This window comes from Denticeps clupeoides, chromosome 7, assembly GCF_900700375.1.
Source record: "Denticeps clupeoides chromosome 7, fDenClu1.1, whole genome shotgun sequence".
NCBI lineage: Eukaryota > Metazoa > Chordata > Actinopteri > Clupeiformes > Denticipitidae > Denticeps > Denticeps clupeoides.
In genome coordinates, this window is record NC_041713.1 from 13,876,510 (window position 1) to 13,900,154 (window position 23,645).

At 41.5% G+C, this 23,645-nt stretch overlaps 1 protein-coding gene across 3 annotated transcripts in view; it reads left to right on the plus strand.

Annotated features, from left to right (window-relative positions):
- LOC114793471 (protein kinase C beta type) overlaps nucleotides 1–23,645 on the plus strand; it is a 91,539-nt gene that overhangs the window by 29,107 nt on the left and 38,787 nt on the right. For all 3 annotated transcript variants that reach the window (XM_028985258.1, XM_028985257.1, XM_028985259.1), the window contains 5 exons: nucleotides 5,991–6,102; nucleotides 8,793–8,921; nucleotides 13,223–13,379; nucleotides 13,572–13,706; nucleotides 21,027–21,123. In XM_028985258.1, coding sequence (XP_028841091.1) covers nucleotides 5,991–6,102; nucleotides 8,793–8,921; nucleotides 13,223–13,379; nucleotides 13,572–13,706; nucleotides 21,027–21,123 — 630 coding nt within the window. The remainder of the gene's footprint in view (nucleotides 1–5,990; nucleotides 6,103–8,792; nucleotides 8,922–13,222; nucleotides 13,380–13,571; nucleotides 13,707–21,026; nucleotides 21,124–23,645) is intronic.

A 23,645-nucleotide genomic window follows, 5' to 3' on the forward strand; every position in this document is an offset into this window, starting at 1 on the left:
CATAACCTTTTGACCATAAAATCAGTTCTACAATCCCAGTTGATTGAGACACATGGCAGCAAGACATTCCAATTCTCCCAGAATTTCCGGGAGCCTCCTGGATGTCTGCAAATTGGATAAAAAAATCCCGGAAACTAGAGCAAGTGAACAAGATGTTGCATGTGAGACTGTACTATGTACATTGCACGCTTCAGAGAAAGTATAGCCAAAGTATACCTAGAAAGTCGCCAGATGTTGACAGAGGCAAATTTGATTTTAATGATGCCACATGTTGGCATCATCGATACCCAATATGACATTGTTTGTTAAAGCAACTCAAGGTATTTCATTTATTAATGTCTATTTGTGAAAGGTATGAGCATGTTGTGAAGCCATTGCTGTCCACAACCAAGAAAGGTTTATGATTGGTCCGCTGATGTGACATAATGATATTGCACATTGGCAGATCATTCCCTTTGACCTTTTTTTTTTTTTTTGAGGGCCAGAACGAAGCAGGTCTCAGGCAGATCTGCAGGGATTATTGACCACAAAGGTTTACAGAAAGTGGCTAATGCTACTTTGAAATCAGATTTCAGTGCTGGCAGACTTACTTCCCTCCAGTACCAAAGTTATGATAACTTTAACTGTCATCATTTCAGCGGAGCATTATGGCAGAGGGAGAGTGCCCCCCAAAAAAAAAAAAATAAAACGCATTTTACCTTCGACTACCCCAGGTTTTGCAAGTTTTTGGAATTAGGATGGTTTGTCTGGGCTGCTGAGGCACTGGAATACAGAAGCAATGCAGGCAATGGCACGTGACGTAGTTCACTGCATAAAGCCAGCAATGAGCAAAATGGCTAAAAACGGGGTCATGTCATGGATTTATGTCAATAAACTGTTCATTATCTCTGGTGTCTGTGGATTCAGTCTGGCAATATCAGAAAAACTTGGGATTAAAAATCAATCAGGAATAATTGAATTGTTCCATAGGGGACATAAAATATATTTCTTTATTTATTTTTTTGGTCATATGGCCCAGCTCTTCTGCCCAGGCCCTGTAAATAGACTGAACCCTCAAGAGACCTGTGGCTCAGTCACCTGGCCCACACACACACACACACACACACACACACACACACACACACACACACACACACACACACACACTTCCGGTATAGTGTGTTGCTTCGTATGAGTACGAAAAGAGGAAATACTCACAGTTGACTGCACCCGCTGGGAGCTCTGAGCGCCCTTAGGTCTCGTCCCCCAGGGTCATGCTGGATTCACAGGTGTGGTACTGCTTCCTGTCTGGCAGAAACAAAGCACAGCAGGACAGGCTCATCACATGCTGAGAGGACCTGAAATATTTTTTTCCAGTTTCTTCTGTATCTTGAGGTACTTACATTCCCTTATTAGAAGTAATGTAGGATTAAGAGACACAATGGCAGAAGAAGAATGAGTGAAAGAATGATCTAGATTCATTCTCTACATCTCCATAACTGCTAAGATTGTAATTTATGGAAATATATTTATACATATATATTTTTCATTTGCTTTGCAATCCAGGCTTTTTGTCACATTGTGCATTGTGATTGGCATGGTACACTAGTTGTACTATGTGGTGCTGTTATGCGGTGTAACTTCACAGCAGGTGATGCGGGTTTCTTCTCTTCTTCCAGCACATGCTGTAGCACTGTCTGTTCAGACAGCCTGTCGCTCACCAGCAAAAACATTTGTGTTGAGTAAATTGCAAACATGTCCACATGGTGACCAGGGTAAGCACTCTGAAGTTGGTGGCTGCACTGAATGAATGTGTTCATACTCTAAGTTGACCAAGACCATGTATAAAGGAAGTAACAGGCTTGCTTTCATTTTTGTTATTTTTATAAAGTATGTAATAAAACTGAAATGTCTATTTTGACCCATAAAATTCTGCTAATGCTTAAAGTTTGTTGTATTATTAAAAACTTGGGATTTCTTATTTAACCAACAGTGACCAGTCTGAGAGAGTAGCACCAAGTTGTTTAACACAGCTGCTCCCCATTCACACCCGACACCCGATGCACTAGCAAATCACATTACACTGGGGAGGGAAAATTGCTAATTGGGCACAATCTGTGTGTGTATGTGTCTATATATTAAGTTTGGACATTAGATCTAGTATTTGTGCTGTTTGTGGCATTGCTCCCGGTTTGGTGTTTCAGGTCCTCGTTTCACACGGAAAGGGTGAGATTTCTCTTTAAGCCTGGCTTCAGTGAGTATTGAAGGGTCTTTGGGCCAGAAGCATGGGTGTGACCTCTCAGCTCCCTGTGTGGGATTCATGGGTGCAGCTTTTGCTTCTCCGGTCCCTCTGTCACCATCACACTGGTGCAGTTCTGACAGATCAGTGTTCTTTTAATTTTTTTAATTCGTTCTTTGTTATGCCAACTTTATATTTCTTGTCTGTCTGTCTCTCACACACACACACACACACACACACACACACACACACACACACACACAGTCACATGCAGAGGGAAAGGGGAAAGTGTTACCCTTGTTTATTAAAGGGAAAAAAATCCCCCATTCATTCAGTTTCTGCTGCTCCAGTGGAAATGTGAGTGGCATAAAGCGATTGGCTTAGCTGCATTTAGTTTTTACTTCAGTGATGAGCTACTATCTCCCCCAAATTATGACTCTATTCTCAGTCTTTGTCAAAAAGTCAAGATGTCCTTTGTGCAAATGAACATTGTATGTGTAAATGTCACTGTGCACAAATTCTCAGATAGTGTGCAAGGGCAGGCGCCAAATAAGACCTCAGTATTTCATGACATACATGAATTATTGTGCCTGAATAAAACCAGAAGTATTATTACTTGATTGTGGAATTAAGACTGGCTGAAGCGGCCAGAGCTTGCTCAGCAATTCCCTCTCTGGGCTTTTGACCAAGAGCAGTCAGCATCTATCTTCAGATAAAACATTTATTTCAAGGGATAACTTGCAAGCATGCCAATCTGTACAGCAGTCCGTTTCACTGCTCAACCTGGAACCAGTTAAAAGCGGTCTGCTAAATTGTCTGTTTCGGTATGTGAGGTAATAGGTCTGAAATTGCCACCTGTCATATTGGAGTTGTCAATAAATCGATTTCCCCTTGTTCATCCTTGTTGCAAGGAAGTGGACCTGTAATCAGAAGGTTTGCCAGTTTGTATCCCGAAACACCAAGGTTCCACTGAGGTGCCTCTGAACAAAGTACCGTCCCCACACACTGCTCCCTGGCAGCTTTTCATTGCTGCCCACTGCTCACCAAGGGTGATGGGCAGAGGACAAATTTTGTTGTGTGCACCGTGTGTTGCTGTGCCGCCGTGTTTCACACTGACAATCACTTTACTTTTACACAGTTGAGGCCAAAATTATTAATTATTACTGATTCATCCTGAAAAAAGCAAAAGCTAAATTATTATCAAAAATTATCATCCCCCTGGCCATTAAAACTTAATACTGTACACTTCCTGTGTATTCTGTGTACTCAATTTTTTAGAGTGGTTCTGGCCCATTCTTGTATTTGCAAATTGTTGTAGCTGGTCCAAATTGCATGGACATTCACTTTTCATCAATGCTGCAAACATTGGGAAGTTTAATTTGGTCCTCAACTGTATATTAAGACAAAGATTGTAGCTTGATTAACTAGCCATGTGTTGATATTACTGTGAATGGAAATATACTGAGTTTGGAAATAATACAACCTGAAGGAGGAAAAAGCTTCTCCTCAAATTCTGCTTTTTGTGTATGAAGGCAGGCAGGCAGGCAGGGAAACGTCTGTGGCTTGGGTGAGATATGTCGAGATGTGTCTGCTTTGCCCTGGAACTGCACCGATGAGTGTAGGCGTCTTAGAGGGTTGGCAGTGTTGACTTGACGATCTGTTCAGCACATTGTATCACTCTTTGCAGGTATTTGTGTTCCTGTAAGTTCCAGTTACCAAACACATGACAGTGAGGCACCCAGTGAGTACAGATCCGAGTGTAGAACATACTGGGTGCATCACTTTGGTAGCTTTATTATCCGTTAATGTTCTTCATTTTATGCTGCTTGTGCATAAAATACATTCCCCTCTTTACCCTCTGAACGTGATTGGTCTGTGCATGCGCGCGCGCGTGTGTGTGTGTGTGTGTGTGTTTCATAATTTCTACATTTTGATCTTGAATCTCATTATTTGGACTGCATTGCTCCATAACTCATCTGCAATAACAGCTATGTGATGTGTATGTGAGTATGAAAGAGGTTGAGAATTTGCCTGCATTTGCTGAGATTATTCTTCTCTGTGGAGGTTGGGCTGTTCTGAAAAGCTGCTTTAGGACTGTGTAATTTTTTGAAAAGCTTTATAAAATAAATTGAATTGGATCCTCTCCGTTACCAGAAGCTGGGGCTGGGATTGGCTCAGTAGATAAGGTATTGTGTGAGTGCGGCTAGCATATGTGGTTTGAAAGCATCTGTCCATGTTATTTTGGGATCAAAGTTTTTGGTTTTATTTTGACACTGATTAACTGGTTGAGGGAAGACCATTAATGTCACAATCCAGTGTCATCTATTACCATTGTGCCCCTAAGCAAACCATTGAACCGCATGTCATAGCATTATCAATATATAATTTTTCAAATTTTTACAGTGTTTGAATATGCATGTTTTTGTCCTTCTTTCAGTACCAGCTAATATTCATTCAGTTTAACCACGAGTGCACAAGAAAATATTTGTCATGGCCTTTTTCCTGCCTGATCATTCTGCATATGCGCACTCAGGGGGAAAAAAAAAAAGTGTTAATTTTTTCGTATCTTAGCCTTGCTGGGTGATTGATCTTTTATTAATTTAGTTGGTATTGTTTGCACAATCACGGTCACCTCCACCTAGTGGTGGCTCCTTACATGACACTGAATTCCAATAAGACATCACAGTTTAGGATTAGGGTTTGTTCATGGTGACTCAGATGGCTACTCACATCTGAGAGAATGTCATCTGTACGTGTAAAATTGAACAATTACAAGCCTATCGATTAGAGGATTCTGTCTAACAATATTGAATAATTTAACATAAAAATATATAAATCCAAATTTGATTGGGTTGTTGCCGTAACCTCAACACACTGCTATTCTTTCTCACTCTTTCATCAGTTATTTTTTTTCTCTATAAATTCCTCAGAGAAGAGTGCAGGTTGTCCCTGTGCCCTGCTTAAATAGGTTCTCTGTGTAAACAGACCCTGGTACCCTTGCAATGATACTTTTCCCCCCTTGTTGTTCTTGATGTCATTTTTTTATGCTTTGTGTGTAAGCTGGAGCATTCATGTGAGCCTGTGCCTTGGCAAGCTGTGCATTGTGCTTTGCAGAAATGCTCCTGTGAAAGCGCTAGCCCCTACCTGTGCAGATGGTGGGCTTTGTATCTGTTGTGCTTTGGTGTCATCACCGCATTGAATTGTGTTCCGTGGGCGCATAATAAAGTAGCCATGGAAGAATAGTGTGCCAGGAGTGTGAGACCCCGGCCGTGAATAATGCATGTGGCCCGGCGGGCAGGCCGAAGGGATGCTTCAACGTCCGCCTGCCCGGCACCATGTTTCGGACACAGATGGCCCCCACGTTTAAGGGTAGTCATCTTCTTATATCCCTGGTGTGAGTTTGTGATTAAGTCACTGAGTTCAATGTACTACACCAGCGCTCACATAATTTATAGCCATAACTTCCATTTCCATGACTGCTCTTTTGAATTCAGCGTCAGCGTCCCCGTCAGCACACTGTATCAGCTGCTTGATCCTCTCTGTGTCATCTGCGCATCTCATCCTCCTTTCTTCATCAGCTCTGTCATCCCTGATAGGGGCTTGTGTTTCAACCACTTTTTTAAAATATATTTTTTATATGTCAGGGACGTGTAAATTTGAACCCCCCTCTGTCTAAATGGGGTTTTATATATTGCATCTATCTTTACCACAGTTGATAACACTGCGGGCACTACTTGGGTTCTTTCATGTGTCTGCATTTCCTTTCTCACAGGACCCACGGAGCAAGCACAAGTTCAAGGTCCACACATACTCCAGCCCCACCTTCTGTGACCACTGTGGATCTCTGCTGTACGGACTCATTCACCAAGGCATGAAATGTGAACGTACGTAGCCCCACACATGACGGATGATCAAATGCAAATTTTCTGTTAAAAGTGTTTACACTTTTAACGAGACTCACATCATGGAGGGCTGGGTGATATGGCAATTTTTATCATGATATACTTTCCCATATTGCACAATTAAATCAATGATCAATTTGTATCTGATATTGCCAGACTGAAACTGAACACACTAGAGATAATAAACAGTTAGTTAACATATAAAACCATGACTTATCACGTCCCTCCTCAACTTGAATTTTACTTACAGAAACAGATTATAACCTCACAAAGCTCCACAGCTTCCCGATACTGGGGGCAGCTCTTTCCACAGCAATATTAAATACATGCGGCAAACCTGCATAAGGGAGCTGAATAATTCTATGAACCTAAATGAGACAGACTGGTACCCGGATGGAGGTAATGGTCTGATGTTTTGCCTTCAATTTTTAAACATTTGTTAGCATCAGTTGACCCTGCTGCATTGATCATAAAGCATACCTTACGTTGGAATTTTTGTTGGGGCACAAGAGTTAGATTCGTACTTAAAATCAGTGATGGCCGTTTTCAGACAGAAGATGCATTATAAGGACATGCACCTTTTCATGGAAATGGAATTCTTGATGGCAGTGCTCTCTTTTAGCAAGATAGCATGTCCTTTCAACATTGCAAAGATGGTCCAAAATGGTCTGAGGAGAACAACAGTGAGTTTCTGTAGGACTCAGTCCAATCAAGCATCTGTGGGATGTGTAGGGGAAAAAAATATCAGAGGTCCATTGAAGTTCATGGCCCTAATTGGACAGGGTTATTTCAGCAGCAAAATGAGGTCTTACCTAATATTAGGCAGGTCATAATGCTGTGGTCAGAGTAGAGTGAAAAGTACAAGACTTTTCACTGCTAAAGCAGATGTAGGGCATTGTGTATTCAATTACATTACTCCTATTTGTTTTCTATAGATGTGGCCAGTTGAATTAAATTGCAGATAAGTATGCCACCATAGACTTGGGTATATGGGAACAGGTTTGCATTTATATAAGTCACAGTGGGTAAGAGAGTCTGAGAAATAATGTTGTTTGCCAGATGTAATTGTATTGTTTTCTTTTTTTTTATTATTTGTTAAATGTTAAAATACCTACCGCTGCGCAGTATAAACAGTATGCGTTATTCATTTGGCCAACAGGAGAGATTTTCGTTATGTCGTCCTACTGCAGAAATTTCCGCTCCTTGCAAAAATGACCACCGCATCACCTGCATGAAACCACGTCTACTTGCAGCACGTGGCATTAGTTTTGTATGAGAACACAGAACGCACGGCATGGTTTCCACGGATCTAAATTTCAGTTTCCAAAAGCCTTAAATATGATTAAAAATGCCTCGTTATTCTTAAATCTAGAGTTTAAAGATTTTTAAAATACTGCAGACCCAATAAATAAAATAGAACAAGCCTTCAGTAATCCACCGGTCACCAGTCCATGTGCGCGCTGCACTTAGTAAATCTTGTAATCCTGGAGGGAGTGAAAATATGAACAAGCATAGTGTTATTTAAATATTTTCTTTGGATGTTCACTTATTATCAGTACTATTACTGATTAATATTACTGATACCAATAAAACCAAAATTACTGATAGTGTTGACTGTGTAACTTTGGATCATGTTGTGGAGCCCCGTGTTGAGAGAACTCAGACCTCCAGCATTATTAATGTGTGACAGCTTGACATGCCAATTAAGCATAAAAAGGCCAGTGGATGGTATAATCCTGGTCGTTGGCGCAGAATCTTTTTAGGCACGTTCTCTCTCCAGAGACGTCTCTTACCTGAAACCTGAGGCGAGGCTGCTATGGCGGCAGACACCATTGGGAGGACTATAATTACCTCTTCTCTCTGTGTGTGTGTGTGTGTGTGTGTGTGTGTGTGTGTGTGTGTGTGTGTGTGTGTGTGTGTGTGTGTGTGTGTGTGCCCTGTTCCTCAGCTCTGTGTTTATACTCTCCAGATGGGGTTTATACTCTGGTCTGTTTTAGCGTTCCTGAGTCAAGTTTATAGAAACCCATGCCTCACTCACTCACTGGGGTATAATGTTGTCATGTTTAATATGTAAATCATAACCCAAGTTAACTAATGGGATCTATTTATGAATAATAATCTCTAATATCTTTAATCTGGGTGTGACTATCACTTAAGAGAAAAACTTTTAAACAATATGAATTAGCTTATTTTTTTTCGTTTTCTGGTCTCCACCAACATAGTTTGACCCACTGTATATGGTTGCTAATACAACAAGCAGCTATGCCTTTTAGTGGCTCGAAGGAATTTTAAAGATACATTCATATCATAATTTACAATTATGTATTTTATCTACAAGAATTTTAATGTGGTCAAGGATGTCACAAAATTTGTCTCTGGGGGGCGGGGGGAAGTGCCATGATGTCTGCATTAGGTTTTCAGGGCGGAAGGGGTGACCAGCCCATCAACACTGTGTCTGGAACTACTCAACCCTTTCCGGCATGGACCTGTGACGTGTCAGCACTGGCAACACTCAGCTGTGACACTGCATTCACATCGGTCTCATCCTGTCTATGCACAAATGCAGTTAAACGTGTCCATTAAAAAAAAAAAAAAGTGTGATTACATATGAAATATGTGAAAACCATGTATGCCTGTGTGTAAAGTTGTAAAGTACATTCTCTCCTTTGCAGACTGCATGATGAATATTCACAAGCGATGCGTGGCCAACGTGCCGAGCCTGTGCGGCACTGACCACACTGAGAGGAGGGGCCGCATTCAGATCACAGCCGAGATCAAGAACAACGTGCTGAGTGTTAGCAGTGAGTAAACACACACACACACACACTATTAAACTGCACATGACACTTAAATACCTACAGAGCTGAGCACATAAATATCAACAGATCTATATCTAATATCTAAGCGTGATGCAAGTACACACAGAACAGCGATAAATGATAGCCGAGTCCTTGAGTCGGCAGTAGTTTTACCTGCACTGAACACTTAACTGCTGTTTGCATTGCAAAATCAATATAATATTTACACTCATGTTATCCAGTCATACACTCTGAAGTGTAATTTCGGTGCAATGCACATTTAAAGACGTGCGTACAGGTTGGAACACATTAACTAAGGAAAAAAAAAAAAAGTCATCTTTGACTCTGTGCTTCCTCCAAGTGGTTAAAAATGGCATCATTACAATTTATACTGCTTTCTTTAAGGTGCAGACAATGTGTAATGTGAAAACAAAGCCACTATTTATCCAAGATGCAAGCAATTTTTTTGGTTTACCTTTTTTTTAACATTGATTTTAGCTAAACCGTTCAATGCAAAATATCCTTGTATTCATTAAAGAATGACATTGATGTGTACAAAGAAAGAGACTTTTATCCTGTTGTTCTCTGAGCAGCAATACAATATTGTTCTCCATTTGTAGACATTTGCTTGTAGGAGATTAACTCTGATATCTACACAGTGGAAATCTACATATCAACAGTTTTCCCTCAAATCATCTAATCTAAAACCTTTGCCTCTTTCACTTTTTAATAATTATTTCAGTTTTGTGTTTTACCCTTTTAGTTAATATCTTCTTGAACAGTTTCAAAGTTACTGTTGGGAAGATGGAAAAACCTTTAATTAGTTTCACTACCAGTGAAATTACTGGGAAATAAATTTTCAGAAACAAGTAATTTTGTCTAACGTAATCTAATCAAACTGTTTTCATTGTAACAATGCCATTACTGTTACTGACATTATCACGCAGAACGTTACTGTAATGAAGCTGTTTTCATGCAACCAGCCCCAGGAGCAGAAAAGCGTTTGTTTTTCTTTGCGGAATGGTGATACCAGTCCATTAGTGCTATCAAATTGAATGATTGGCTAAAGTTTAATTAAACTTCATTACCAGACCAGAGGCAGAGGTGGGTGGGTATTTACACAAAAATACACCAGAGACACAGCAATAGCAAAAGTACCTTTTTTCAGTGGAAATACAGACATGATTCCATTAAAGGTAAGAATATATATGTTAACTGTACAATATGCCCAATAAGTATTTATCGACATCAGTAACAAGCAATTCATTTCAATTACTACATTTAAATGTTTACAATTATTATTAATGCTTTGCTTTTCCCAGTTCAGTTTGTTTATGGTAAACAATAGGTTTAAATGAAATGTTTTAAGTCTTTCATTTATATTATATATTATTAAGATTATTCTACATTAATTAGATTTTGATTATCAAGATACTTTGTGGGGAAAATCGTAAGAATGAAACCTGGTGAAATGCACCCTTTTTTGCCACCTATGATGTTGGGAAATGTAAAACGTATTTATTTTTACGCAAAAAAAAAATTCAGTTTGCCACTGTTGACCCTAAATTGACCCTAAATGGGCAATTAAATGCAAACATTGCCCATGCTTTTAGAAAAAATACTTTTACAAATACATACATTTAAACAGACATAGTATTTTTATAGTATTTTCTTTTGGTTATTAGTGGGCCTTAGCAGTAGAGGGCAGCATTGTCAGATTTTTGTTTCAGTGTGATAATTTCTACTGGTACAAGACATTTGGTCTTGTGTTAAAGGAATAAAATGCAAAATTCTGTAGTTTAGCAACGTTTTAAAATCTGGGGTTCAAGAACGGTACCAAAATAACATTTTTTACATCCAGGGCACTGATAATCAGGCTTGGTTCCAAAGGAATGGGAGGCACATGGAAAATCCCTCCTCATTGCTACAGTAACTTTTGTTTGTAGTGGGAGCCTCATAAAATAGGTGTGCAGCCCTTGCCACATGCAGATGAAAGTTGTGATGTGGACCTAATCATTATCCAGAGTGGATGGAGCTTAATAAATTGTGATTTGTCAGTGTGTAGCAGTCTTCTGTCGTATGTTTGACTTAAATATGAATAGAATTTCACATTGGTGACTGCAGGTAGGCAACTGTGGGGCTTCCTAACCAAGTCTTTTAACTTTGACGTCCTTCATGCCTTTTCCCTTAGTAATATTCTGACCCTCTTACAAACAAGCTGAAGGCATTGTCACACAGAAGTGAAAAGTCATTCTTCTTTTTAAATGAGTCTCTCTCTGCTTTATAAATTATTGTTCTAGGCAGGCAGGCAGGTCTGATCTGATCTGCTGAATTCACAGTAAAAGATGAATGAGGCCACCTTGTGGGACTGCCACTTAAAGCTAACAAACCGCTGACTGTGACGAGGGGGAGGGTTTGGTTTTGTATGCTCTTCTCTCCGCTTGGGACAATTTGTTTTTTTGCTGAACAAATTGGATTTGGGCGTGCAGACAATGTAGACAGTTTCTTGTCAGATGTCATTATTTAAAATCCCTCATGTGAACGTCTTGTCAGTTTTTCCACTTTCCCTTTTCTGTTGGCGATTGGTATCATTGATTGTCTGTAGGGGGTGCTGTGGATCAGTGAGAAGCGTTTCCACAGACCTCATTCAGTAATACTTAAACTGTATGCACATACTAGAAAAAATTGCTGTCGAATTAAACCGAATGAAAATGCTGTCGACATGTTAACAGTTTTCTAGCAATTTCTGTCATTTTAAAATCCCTTCTACAAAATTTAGTGTAGAAAATGTAATGATCAACAATATTGATTGAGCAGGTATTATTATCATTCAGTTTCCTTACTGAACGCTGTTGGCTTGTCCAGTTCATTAGCTGGGGAGATGAGCTGAGAATGGCGGCAGCTGCAAGCAAATGGGAGCAGGCAGGAGCCAACAAGGCATCATCCCTCCCACATCCCGTCCACCGCGGCCGGCCCGCTGCCCTAATGAAGGGTTCTGGTCTGCTTCATGCCCGGCTCGTTACGGAAATCGCGGTGGGCACAAATCTCAAGGCCACCGGGCCCCCAGGGACTAATTGTTGTGCTGGTCAAATGCCGAGGTCAAAGCTAATTTGCAGGAATAAGGGCCGAAGTGAGTGTACACAGTCCGTTCACATTTCACTGCCAACGTGGCGGGGTGCAGATAGTGACCATTTGTGTAAAATATGTGAATGGTAGCTGATCCTTAGAATACAGAATGGAAGGAGTGGAGCTATAATAAAGTTCCTGTTATACTTTACCCATAATAAGCACTCCAGACTTACCTTTTGCACTGCATGTATTCATTTGATTATTTATTCTATGTTTGTGGACCACCACAAAATTTTAAGGGTGAATTTTAAGGATTACCCTTTTGTCATTACACACACATTGAAAGTTATGTAAATGAACACGGCCACTAGTGCACTAAGGCCACTAAGGATGCACAGATTCGGAGATTCTGGCCTGATAAATATACTGATGTTTGGAAAAAAAAAAATTATTGTTTAGAAATGACCTTTAATAATGTAAACAATAAATCTTTAATAAAGTAGTCAGAAGAACAAATGCAAATAGGGATGCCATTGAGGGATGTCTGTTCGTGAATGCGATTATTGGAGTGTGTGGGGCCGTTTTGCTGATCGGCCAATATTAGTTGAAGAGGCACAGCTGCATCTATCAGTGCATCCCTACTGAGCACCTAATTAACATAAACCCTGTAATCACTTTACTGATGTATGTATGTTATTAGCAACACAGCGACATTAAGGTAATACATGGGGGTGGGGCTTGTGTGTGTGGGACAGGTGACTGACCTAGAGTTTGAGCTATCAAGCTTTTGGACGTTCTTCCTTCATTTTGAAAAGGTATATTACTTTATATGTCTAATATTAAATCAAGGGAGAGAGGAGCTTTTTTCATTCAGCTCATTAACACTTTTAAAAATGCGGTTTATGAAGAACATATTAAATGTTGCATATTAAAAACAAACCTAGCTCTGAATCAACAGCATCACAGGATGTCTGCAAACACATTTTTTTATGTCTAGTGACTACCTTTAGCGTTGTGAATATGCATTTGGTTATTCCCCTGCAGTTTTGTACTGTGAAATGTGGCCAGCGTGAACTAAGGAAAACATTGTCAGATTTGTGGTCTTGTGGAGCTCTTTTTAGTAGGGCAAAAATTTGTTCTGTCAATCTCACAAATGAAGCTATTATTCTGGAAGCTCAAATAAATAATGTTTGTGATATGCAAACTTCTTGTAATTCCCTTAATGTTTGCTTTAGTTAAAGAGGCAAAGAACCTGGTACCCATGGATCCTAATGGCCTCTCTGACCCATATGTCAAGCTGAAGCTCATCCCAGACCCCAAAAGTGAGAGCAAGCAGAAGACCAAGACCATCAAGTGTTGCCTCAACCCCACATGGAATGAATCCTTCAAGTTGTAAGTTAGGCTTTTTGTAGTCTATCATCTTGTCTCTCATTGGCCTCCTTTGCTCCTTCCCTGCAGTCTCCCATCCTCGCGTGTCTTCTGTCCATGCTTCAGTATGTGCAAAGTTTATTCTAAATCTAAGGTGCTGAGAAAGAATACAGAACTGCACACTCAACCACCTTCTATCATCTTGTTCTGTCACAGCAATCTGAAGGAGGCAGACAAGGACCGCCGGCTTTCTGTCGAAGTGTGGGATTGGGACCTGACCAGCAGGAATGACTTCATGGGCTCTCTGTCGTTCGGCATCTCTGAGCTGCAGAAGCTGGGAGTGGATGGCTGGTGAGCAGAACAGATCAGGGGGATGAATCCCTCACATTAGATCCCAGTATACAGGAAATAAAATATTAGGAAGTATAATAATGGTGAAAGGAATGTCTACAGTGGTCGAAACTGTAACTGTCAAAGGGCATATAGGTGTATATGGACAGGAAAAAAGTAGCAATAGCTGAATGCTAGTAATGCGACAAGATATGCAGCTCAGATAGAATCACATGAGAAATCTTGCATGTAAGCGGCAAGGCCAAAAGCCAACATTGTATGCCCATGACCATTGATCCCTCAGGTGGCACTGCATTAAAAAAACAACATCGTTTGGTAAAGGATATGACATGTGGGCTCAGGAATACTTCCAAAAACCACTGTCTGTTAACACAGTCCGTCACTACTAAGTGCAAGTTAAAACCCTACCATGCAAAGCGAAAGCCATATTATCAACAACACCCAGAAATGTCATCTGAGATGGACTGACACAAAGTGGAAAAAAATGTGCTGTGGTCTGACGAGTCCACATTTCAATTTGTCCCATCATGTCCTCCTGGTCAAAAGGAGAAAGTCCATCCGGAGTGACATCAGACCAGCATCTGTGATCTATGGAGGGTGTGTACACATGTCGTGTGTAACTTGCACATCTGTGAAGGCACCATTACTGCTGAAAAGTACAACTTATGCTGCCCTCCAAGCGACGTCTTTTTCAGGGACGTCCCTGCTTATTTCAGCAAGACATTCTGCATGTGTTACAACAGCGTGGCTACTTGACTAGCCTACCTGCAGTCCAGACCGGTCTCCCATTGAAAATGTGTGCTGCATTACGAAGCGCAAAATACGACAACTGAGACCCCAGGCTGTTGAGCAACAGTTTGCATTTGCATCACATTCAAAATAAATGAAGATTTGAAAAAAAACAAACAATAAAGTTAATCAGATTGAGCATTAGATATCAGATATCAGATCAGATAGTAGTTGTATTTCTGCATGCCTGTAGACAGTCAAGCTTTTTGGTGCTTCTTTCTGCCTCTTTAAGGGTGTGTACAGCCCTTGACTATGTCTCTTATGTTTAGATTTGGGACCCCTGTGTGTGCGTGACATACGGCTGTGTGATTTATATGATTGTGATCAAATTCAGGCCGATTACGATGTTTGTACGTCTAGCTTTTCCTGATCCATTTCCACATTGACCTCATGCTCACAGGTACAAGTTACATCAATGCTCGACAGTGGGCATGTCTGTCGCCCAGGGAGCACAGCAGTGGCAGCCAATTCAGCACAGCGGGCTTAATCAAATAGCGGCCATGCAAATCACATACGAGCTTGGGGCATATTGTATGTTTATTTCTGCTGTTAGATCCGGCTTGGTCAGACAACTTTACGCTTCATGTCAATTTGCGTCACATTTTAATATTGTATTGACTGTTATTTTGCATAAACCACAGCACACAGAGGCAGCTACTATTTTTTGGACACACTGTTCTGCTGGAAATGTATATGCCACACATATTAATGGCCATGTAGGAATGCATGTACAGGAATGTGTAAGATAATAATTTTATTTTGGTAGAGTGAGGGAACATGTATGAAGAATGGGTATGAAGGAGGAGTGCCTCTGGGTTTGTGCTTCTTGCCATGATTGAGGTCCTGAGTGAATCCATGTCAGCGTTATGTGTATTCCGTTACATCCCAGCTCTGTGTGTGGAATATAAATTATCCACTGTTATGTCCAGAAGACCAGTGTTTCGCAGTCATGCCCTATGGGCAGCCCAGTCCCTGCACAGTTTCCCGTCCTTTGTGTTGAAACCAGATGATTTTGCTCAGCTGTGATTGAAGCAGTGGTTCCGAGGAGGAGAGCGGTGGCGCTCTCGAGGATGCGTGTTGCTATTGTAGTCACGGCTGCGCCGGCTGCAGAACTCTGCTTCACCTCACACCTGTGTCAAAGCCCAGCCGTGACTGTTCTCACAATAACACCCCCCTCTCGAGTGTCACTGCTTTAGTAACACGTCCGCTCTGAGCCGCCAGTGCACACTTTGAGTTGGAGGACTCTTCCCTCCCCTCTCCTTCTCCATCTCGCACCTCCGTTCCTCTTTGTCTCTCATCAACATTTCTTAAGGACGTGCCTGGTCCTTCCCGGTGCTACAACAAAAACCCACTCCTCTACCTTCTCAACCCACTCACACTACTCGTGCATTGTTGTACCATTTTAAGTTGGACTGAGCTAGAAAGTGAGAGAAACCTGCCATGGGGGGTTTAAATCTGAGATCTTTTATATAGAGGATTTACTCTGAAATAGAGGAAAATTGCTATTGTGTCTGTACATTCAGTATTCCTATTTGGTCAAGTAAGATGCTGATTGTTCTGATCTTGTCTCTTTTCCTCCCTATGTTTCTGTTTGGCGACCAGAGAGACTTTGTTTTCACAGCAGTGTCAATGAGTGAAGAGTAGGCATGGGCATTGTTTGGGATTATATACTGATTTTATGAAGACATGTGTGAAAGAATCTTACAGCCTCAGCCTGACACTGTAATGTGTGTGTGTGTGTATAGTTATTATATTAGTTTAGTATAGTGTTTATTTAGTTAGTATAGTTTGTTTAGTGTGTGTGTGTGTGTGTGTGTGTGTGTGTGTGTATATATATATATATATATATATACATACACATACATACATACATACATACATATATACAGTACAGGGCGAAAGTTTGGACACACCTTCTCATTCATTTATTTTCATGACCATTTATGTTCTCCACGTGTTCATTCATACTTATGTACTTAACAAAAAAAAAGATGAAACAACTGAAAACATGTTTTATATTCTAGTTTCTTCAAAATATCCGCCCTTTGCTCTGATTACTGGTTTGCACACTCTTGGCATTCTCTCGATGAGCTTCAAGAGGTCGCCACCTGAAATGCTTTTCCAACAGTCTTGAAGGAGTTCCCAGAGGTGTTTAGCACTTGTTGGCCCCTTTGCCTTCACTCTGCGGTCCAGCTCACCCCAAACCATCTCGATTGGGTCCAGGTCTGGTGACTGTGGAGGTCAGGTCATCTGCTGCAGCACTTAATCACTCTCCTTCTTGGTCAAAAAGCCCTTACACAGCCTGGAGGTGTGTTTGGGGTCATTGATTGTCTTACCGGATGTGATTGCACGTCGCTGCAGGAAGCTGTGGTAGCCATTGATAGCCATGTGGTAGCCGTGCCTTCAATTTTTAATAAATCCCCAACAGTGTCGCCAAAACACCCCCACACCATCCTCCTCCATGCTTCACAGTGGGAACCACGAATGTAGAATCCATTCGTTCACCTTTTCTGCGTCTCTCAAATGTACTCATCAGACCAAAGCACAGATTTCCACTGGTCTAATGTCCATTCCTGTGTTTCTTGGCCCAAACAAATCTCTTCTGCTTGTTGCCTCTCCTTATTGTTTGTACAATTGGACATGGTTTGCTTCTACAATTGGACACGATTGTCTCGAGGCACAAATGTGGGGAAATTTCTGCTGCCTTTGAAGATCTCATTGAGCACATCATCATCAATCATTTGAGTGGAAGAAGTTCAAAACCATCAGGACTCTTCATAGAGCTGGCCAGCCACCTAAAGTGAGCGATCAGGGGAGAAGGGCTTTAGTCAGAAAGGTTACCAATAACCAGAGGAACACTGTCAGAGGTCCTCTGTGGACAGAAAAGAACCTTTTAGAAGGACAACCATATCTGCAGCAATTCACAATCAGGCCTGTACAGTAGAGTGGCCAGACGGAAGCCATCTTGAGATTGCCAAAAGGCACCTGAAGGACGAAAAACAAAATCCTCTGGTCTGATGAGACAAAGATTGAAACTCTTTGCACCACTCATCACCAGGCCAATGCCATCCATACAGTGAAACATGATTGGGGCAGCATCATGCTGTGGGGATGTTTTTCAACTGCAAGAACTGGGAGACTAGTGAGGATAGAGGGGAATTCAGGATATCCTGTATGAAAAAAAAATCATAGAAACATTCATTCATTTGACTAGCAAAAATGTTCGCCCCTAACTAGCAACTTCAAACACGCCCAGTCTGTGAACACTGAGTCTGTTGACAACAACGCTGGCTTAATGCAACAAATACAGGTAGAATTACAGACAGTAGTGTTTTTGCACATTACATCAGAATGTATTCATTCAAAATAAGCTCAGCTTTGGAACTAATATCTGACTAATTTAGAGCCAACCAATCCCAAAAAATGAGAATTTTGTTCAGAAGAGAAACCATCAGCGTAACCTGCCAATTGTGAATATTTAAGATCCTCTGAAAGCTGTCAGTTGCTCCCCAAACAAAGCATTTTCACAATCTAATTAATTTTAACACTTTTTTTTTTTTTTTCCCCTTTAAAAGACCCAATTTACGTTATATGCTGATACAACCACGTCTGGTGTTTTAATGAGATGCCAGTATCTGAGCTGGTGCACTGTAGGGAGCTCTGGCCTGATTGGAAGGTTCCTGCACCTTCTATGAATAGCCTGAAATAAAAGCTCAAAGAATGGCTGGTTTGATTTGAACGGGTCTGAGGGCCACTGCTGAGTGCTCCCTTTGTTCCATCACCATTTGACGTGACCTTCCCGACCAGTGTCTAAAAGAGCTACTACATTTAACCTTGACATCTAGTGAGTCTTGCTACAGCAGGGTTCTATCTGACAAGCATGCTGGAAATCAAAACAAGCTACGACAGCATGACCCTTTTCAGAAACGCAGAAATTGGTCATAGTACTGTGTGGTATAAACGGTATGCGATATACATTTGGTCAATGGGAGAGATTTTTATTATACCAGACTACCGCAGAAATATCCGCATTATATGCTCAAAACCAGGCCTACTTGCAACACAACGCATTATTTTTGGAAAATAGGCGAGAGCACAAAGCGCTCAGAGCAGCTTGTTAACCTGAGTAAAGTTAGAAGTGGCTTCTGTATTCGACAGTCATTCACATATCTTTGATGTGTTTTAACTAGTTTATAATACAAAAACCTAGAAATCTAAACTATTTAAAAATACAATTAAGGCACTCGCTGCACTTGTAACTGTATGTATTACATTAATATTAATGCCTTTAAACTTGGGGTTAAACTACATATATACATCAGGCATTCACATTCACACTTGTAGAAGCTGTAGATAATAGGATTAGGGTTAGGTTTATGTTTTGGGTTGTGCTTTTATTTTGAAATGTTGCATACCGCGCATCAAGTGGGAGAGCAGCTATATTCTTTAGCATCTTCACATTTTTGTCAGCTGCGGCAATTCCAAAATCATTGTGTGTGTAAGTTCACAAACATACATGACTTTAATGAGCAAAGATCTGCGAATGTCAAATACAGGGCCCCATGCTAACTTTGCTGAGGTCAGACCTTGTTCATTATTATTCAATGTTCAAATGTTGTCATATTTTTTCTATAACTTGCGCAATAAATATTCTACGTTCACTGCTACTTTGAAATGTGTAAAATGTTTATTATACAACTTCCTTCTGCAGTGCCTTTTCTATGGACGTATGTTACCCTTTCAAAAACAGTTAATCAAATTATATTCTGTTATATATACAGTCTACTGTCTAGGGTTAAATTCATATTGCAATATGATTTTTATGCCATATCGAACAGCCCAACAAGAAGTGAAACCAGCATCGGGAACACCATTGTCCTTATTAGTCTTGTCTTTTTTTTCTACATGGGCTTTTCTCTCAAAAGTCTGTGTTCCAGTGAAGCATATTTTAAAATTTTAATTCATAACTTTAATCATTTGTCAACTTCTTTTTTAGGAAGTTGGCTGTGTGTGCACATGGGGCATTAAGCAAAAGCCATATCATTGATTATCTCCTTACCCCACAACACTACAGGGCCAATTAATGCTTCTCTTTATTCATTTCCATGGGAGAATTGGTGCTGGTGGAAAGCAATCAATTGAAATTGTTGGAGATGATTGTTGCAAAATAGTCCTGTAAGGTCATGTAAGGAAGTCATCTGTTCTGCACAGATTTGGGTTATCTTTACCTTCAACCAGGGCCAAATAATACAACACAATTGGATCAGGTTCACTAGTTCTCCAGAATAAAAATGCTATACGTGTGGTTTGGTAGCGGACATGGGTAAGATTGTTTATTGACTAAAGATACCGAAGAGCCCATTTCTTATTGAAATAATATTTGTTTATGCAAATCCTAAAGTCGACATTTACCTGACATAAGAGAACAGGCCCAACACACATGATCTATTATAGCACTTTGAAAATAGGGCTCATATACCCACATGCTCAAAATCACACCCTTTGACGCAAGCAGCCATCTGAAAGGAGGAGAAGATCCTCTGTCAGCTCCCTAATCTTAATCCACACTGATGGACTAGCTTTATGAGCTAAGCATTTAGCATAATGCTCCACACACTCCATTGCCAGTCGTATTTGCCGCGCTCACCCCCCTTACGGTCTGTTAGATTCCCTTCTTGTGCCTGATGCTGCTAGTGACATATGAGATTTCTTGCATTTGCTAGAACTTACAGCAGCAGGCTCTTGTGTCATGGAGCTGTAGTTGAGGTGGAAACTGGCATGGACTCTTTAGGTTGCGGGAATTGCTAAAGGCCTATTGCACAGCCAACGCCTGAACCATCAGAGTCTTGCTCATCTTGGCGTGTTTGTCCAGAGGCTGACATTTAGCCAAACTCGTATCTCCATCCCACCGACACTAATGACCTCTGGAACCCTCTCAGGGATCTGCTCTACCGGAGACCTAGTTGTGACTCTAAATACTCACTCATGTCTCCATTTCCCATCAGCCTAAGATGACTTGGGACCCTTGGGTGCTGCCCATGTGTTAGCAGCACGCAGAGGTCAAATGTGTCTATACTTTATGTTCCCCTGGTGTTGTGCTCCCCCATTCAGTCTTCTCCTGGACTCTTCATTGGGTCACCCTGTGTTTTTAATATATATTTTTTAAAAAGCCTATATTTGTTTTCCCTGTTCTTTTCTTTTTTTACCAATTTAAACTCATCTTGGATGGTTTACCTTATTTCAAGTAGATTAATTAGGATGCACGTTCAATTGGTGTATTTGTAGCTATGTTTTTGACCCCATGTATCTGACAAATCAGAAATTCAGGTTATCAGCCTGCAGCTCAGTCTGTGAGGAGATGGGACTCACTTCAGCAGATGGACCCATGATCATCAGTGGGGTTTTAATGACACCTTGACTGTCTCAGCATATGGTTTAGATCGAAATGCAGCAATGTCTCTGACAATCGTTTTTTTTTCTTTCTTTTTTTCCTCCTTTGGTTTGCACTGTCTGTTCTGCACACACACATAGGTTTAAGCTTCTCAGTCAGGAGGAGGGGGAATACTTCAATGTGCCCGTCCCACCCGAGGGAGAAGAAGGCAATGAGGAGCTCCGGCAGAAGTTTGAGGTGAGCAGTCTCATACTTACTTTCCTGAAGTAAATGATCAGTAGTCTGGAGTAAAGCTGAACTGCAGGCAGTTTTTATATATTAAACAACAAACAAATTAATCCACATATTTTTTGCCATACCAAAAGTTCACCCGTTTTATTGAGACCTCGATGTCTATTCTGAATTAACGCTAGTCAATGGATAATTGACATATTGAAGATTTTGGGACTGTTAACTACCACTAAACTTTAACTACAGCTTGCTTATTCGGGGTCATGTAAGGAAGCACCACTAGGTGGAGCTTGTTGTCATTTCTATAAATCCAGACTATGTTAAGCAGGAGACCAATTGAATGAAGAAGAACGTTCATAATATTCTGCTAATGCAGAGCTACTTGGATGAGTCGTAGTTGCCCATAGAAGATTTTGAAAATGTAATTAAAGACCACTGCGTAATTTTATACCAATTTATACCAACTCTGGCTACTTCAACTATAGAGATAGTCATGCTCATAAATGAGCCAAACATGTCATTAAGCCCATGAATTTTAGGCATACACACACATCGGTGCATTGTTTTGTTTGTTCTTCCATGTAATGTTGTCCATATGCCTCTTTCCTGCTATATAATGCAACAGAACAATCGCCTCTCAAAGCACATGGAGATGCAGTGATGCATAAGGTTCTTCACAATTGATTCAAAATGGGGAAGTGACTGCATAGTTTCTTGGTCTGAAGTCCCCTTGCACTAGTCATCCTTGCTTATGAATCACCGGTGTCATTCCCATGGTGCATTGAGGGGGAGGCACAGCATTGGGACTTATCATGTCTCCTGTGCCTTGGGGACGATGAGGTGGACAGACTTGGAGAGGGTGGTTTGAAGTAGTCTAATGTCCACTTCAGGCGCTGGGTAGGTAGACTCCAATCTGAGGCAAAGATGCGCACTGGCCTGTGGGAGCTGGAACTTGTCACCAAAGACGTTTCAATATAAGCGTTGAGTAAATGTTTAATCTTTAATCCATGTGCTAGCAGAAGCCACGCTCTTCAGCCTGTTGTTGAATCAGCAAAACCTCAAACTTGTTCAGAATTTGTCAAGGCCAGGGATCAGCGTCATGGTCAGCTTCCCCCTTATTATTCAGTAGCCACACGTTATTAAGAGACGCTGAAATGTTCAGCATTAGAACCATGGAGGGATTAAGCCGCAGGCTTTTAGCCGGCAGCCAAACTCTGCATCCCCCTGGTTTTGGAGGTCAGTGCGGCACTGAATATGCAGCTGCATTATAATGCCATTGTCATGTTGTTATGGTGACAGTTGCCCAGTAACACGGAACATCTCCCTCCTGGAGCGTTTTGGGTGGGTGTGTTATTTTTTTGTCAATGCTCTGTCCATTCTCGCACTGTCTGTAACTGTGTGTGCACGCACGCACACACACACACACACACACACACAGGTGGATCTCAGTAGGAGATAATAGAGCGCTCATTGGAGTGGAGTGGTAATTGTGCCTCACTCCTCTCCTAATGTGTGTGTTCTTCTCTGCCTGATGAGCCGCTCGCCTTTTATTTGGCTGTAATTCGCCCTGTCAGGGGATGCGCTGTCTTCTGGTTCCTTAGACTTCCCACCATTGTGTGTAGGTCTGTGTGTACTTGTGCTGGTGTGTGTGTGTTTCCCGGGACCGTTTTAAATGACTGTGTCTGAGGTTCTGTGTCGCTGGCCCCTCCCAGAACAGTACAGGGGGAGAATGAAGGTATTTGTGCGCAGTCAAGCGTGCTGAAAAGCAATGCGGCACGCTCCGAGGAAATCTTCCGAGATTAGCATTTGTCTTCTGCTTTCTTTCTTTTTTTCTTTTTTTACACCCCCACCCCTCCCTCTCTGTTATTGTCACACAGGAGATGACAGCAGGCCCCGGTAGCGGATGGGTTGGATGCACTGTGTGTGAGAGACTGGTGCTAATGCTGTAAATAGTCTGTTTAAGGCCTGTACCTGTGAGGGGCCGTGCTGAGATCAGGCTGAGTGATGTCGCCTCCCAGGCTGCTGTGGAACTGATCAGAGCCTTAAAGGCTTCAATTGATCTGCTAGCAGGCTGTGGGCGAGAGGCAGGGAATCTACAGAGAAATGTGGATTTGTGGATTGGTTTGTGTGTGTGCACGAGAGAGTGTGTGTCAGATGGCCTTTCCCTGTAGGCTGTCCCCCGCCGCCTGTCTCCTGTGTGTGTGTGTGTGTGTGTGTGTGTGTGTGTGTGTGTGTGTGTGTGTGTCGGGGCCAGAGTGTGTTCGTAGTGGCTGTCCAAGCCGGTCAGACTTCTGGGAGTCACTGCTTGGTCCCACCCTGCTGCAGGGAGCAGGTTAATGGAATTCCATGCTACAATGAGCCCTGAACTGGCCCACAACATGGCAGCAGTTTGGAAATTAAAATTGAATGTACACCAGAAGCCCAGTGAGTGAAGGGGGAAGGGAGGGGCAGGATATGCAGGGTGGTATGTTTAAACCGGTGAAAGAAGAGGGCAAACTGGGTGTATTTGTGAATTAATAGGCCTGAGC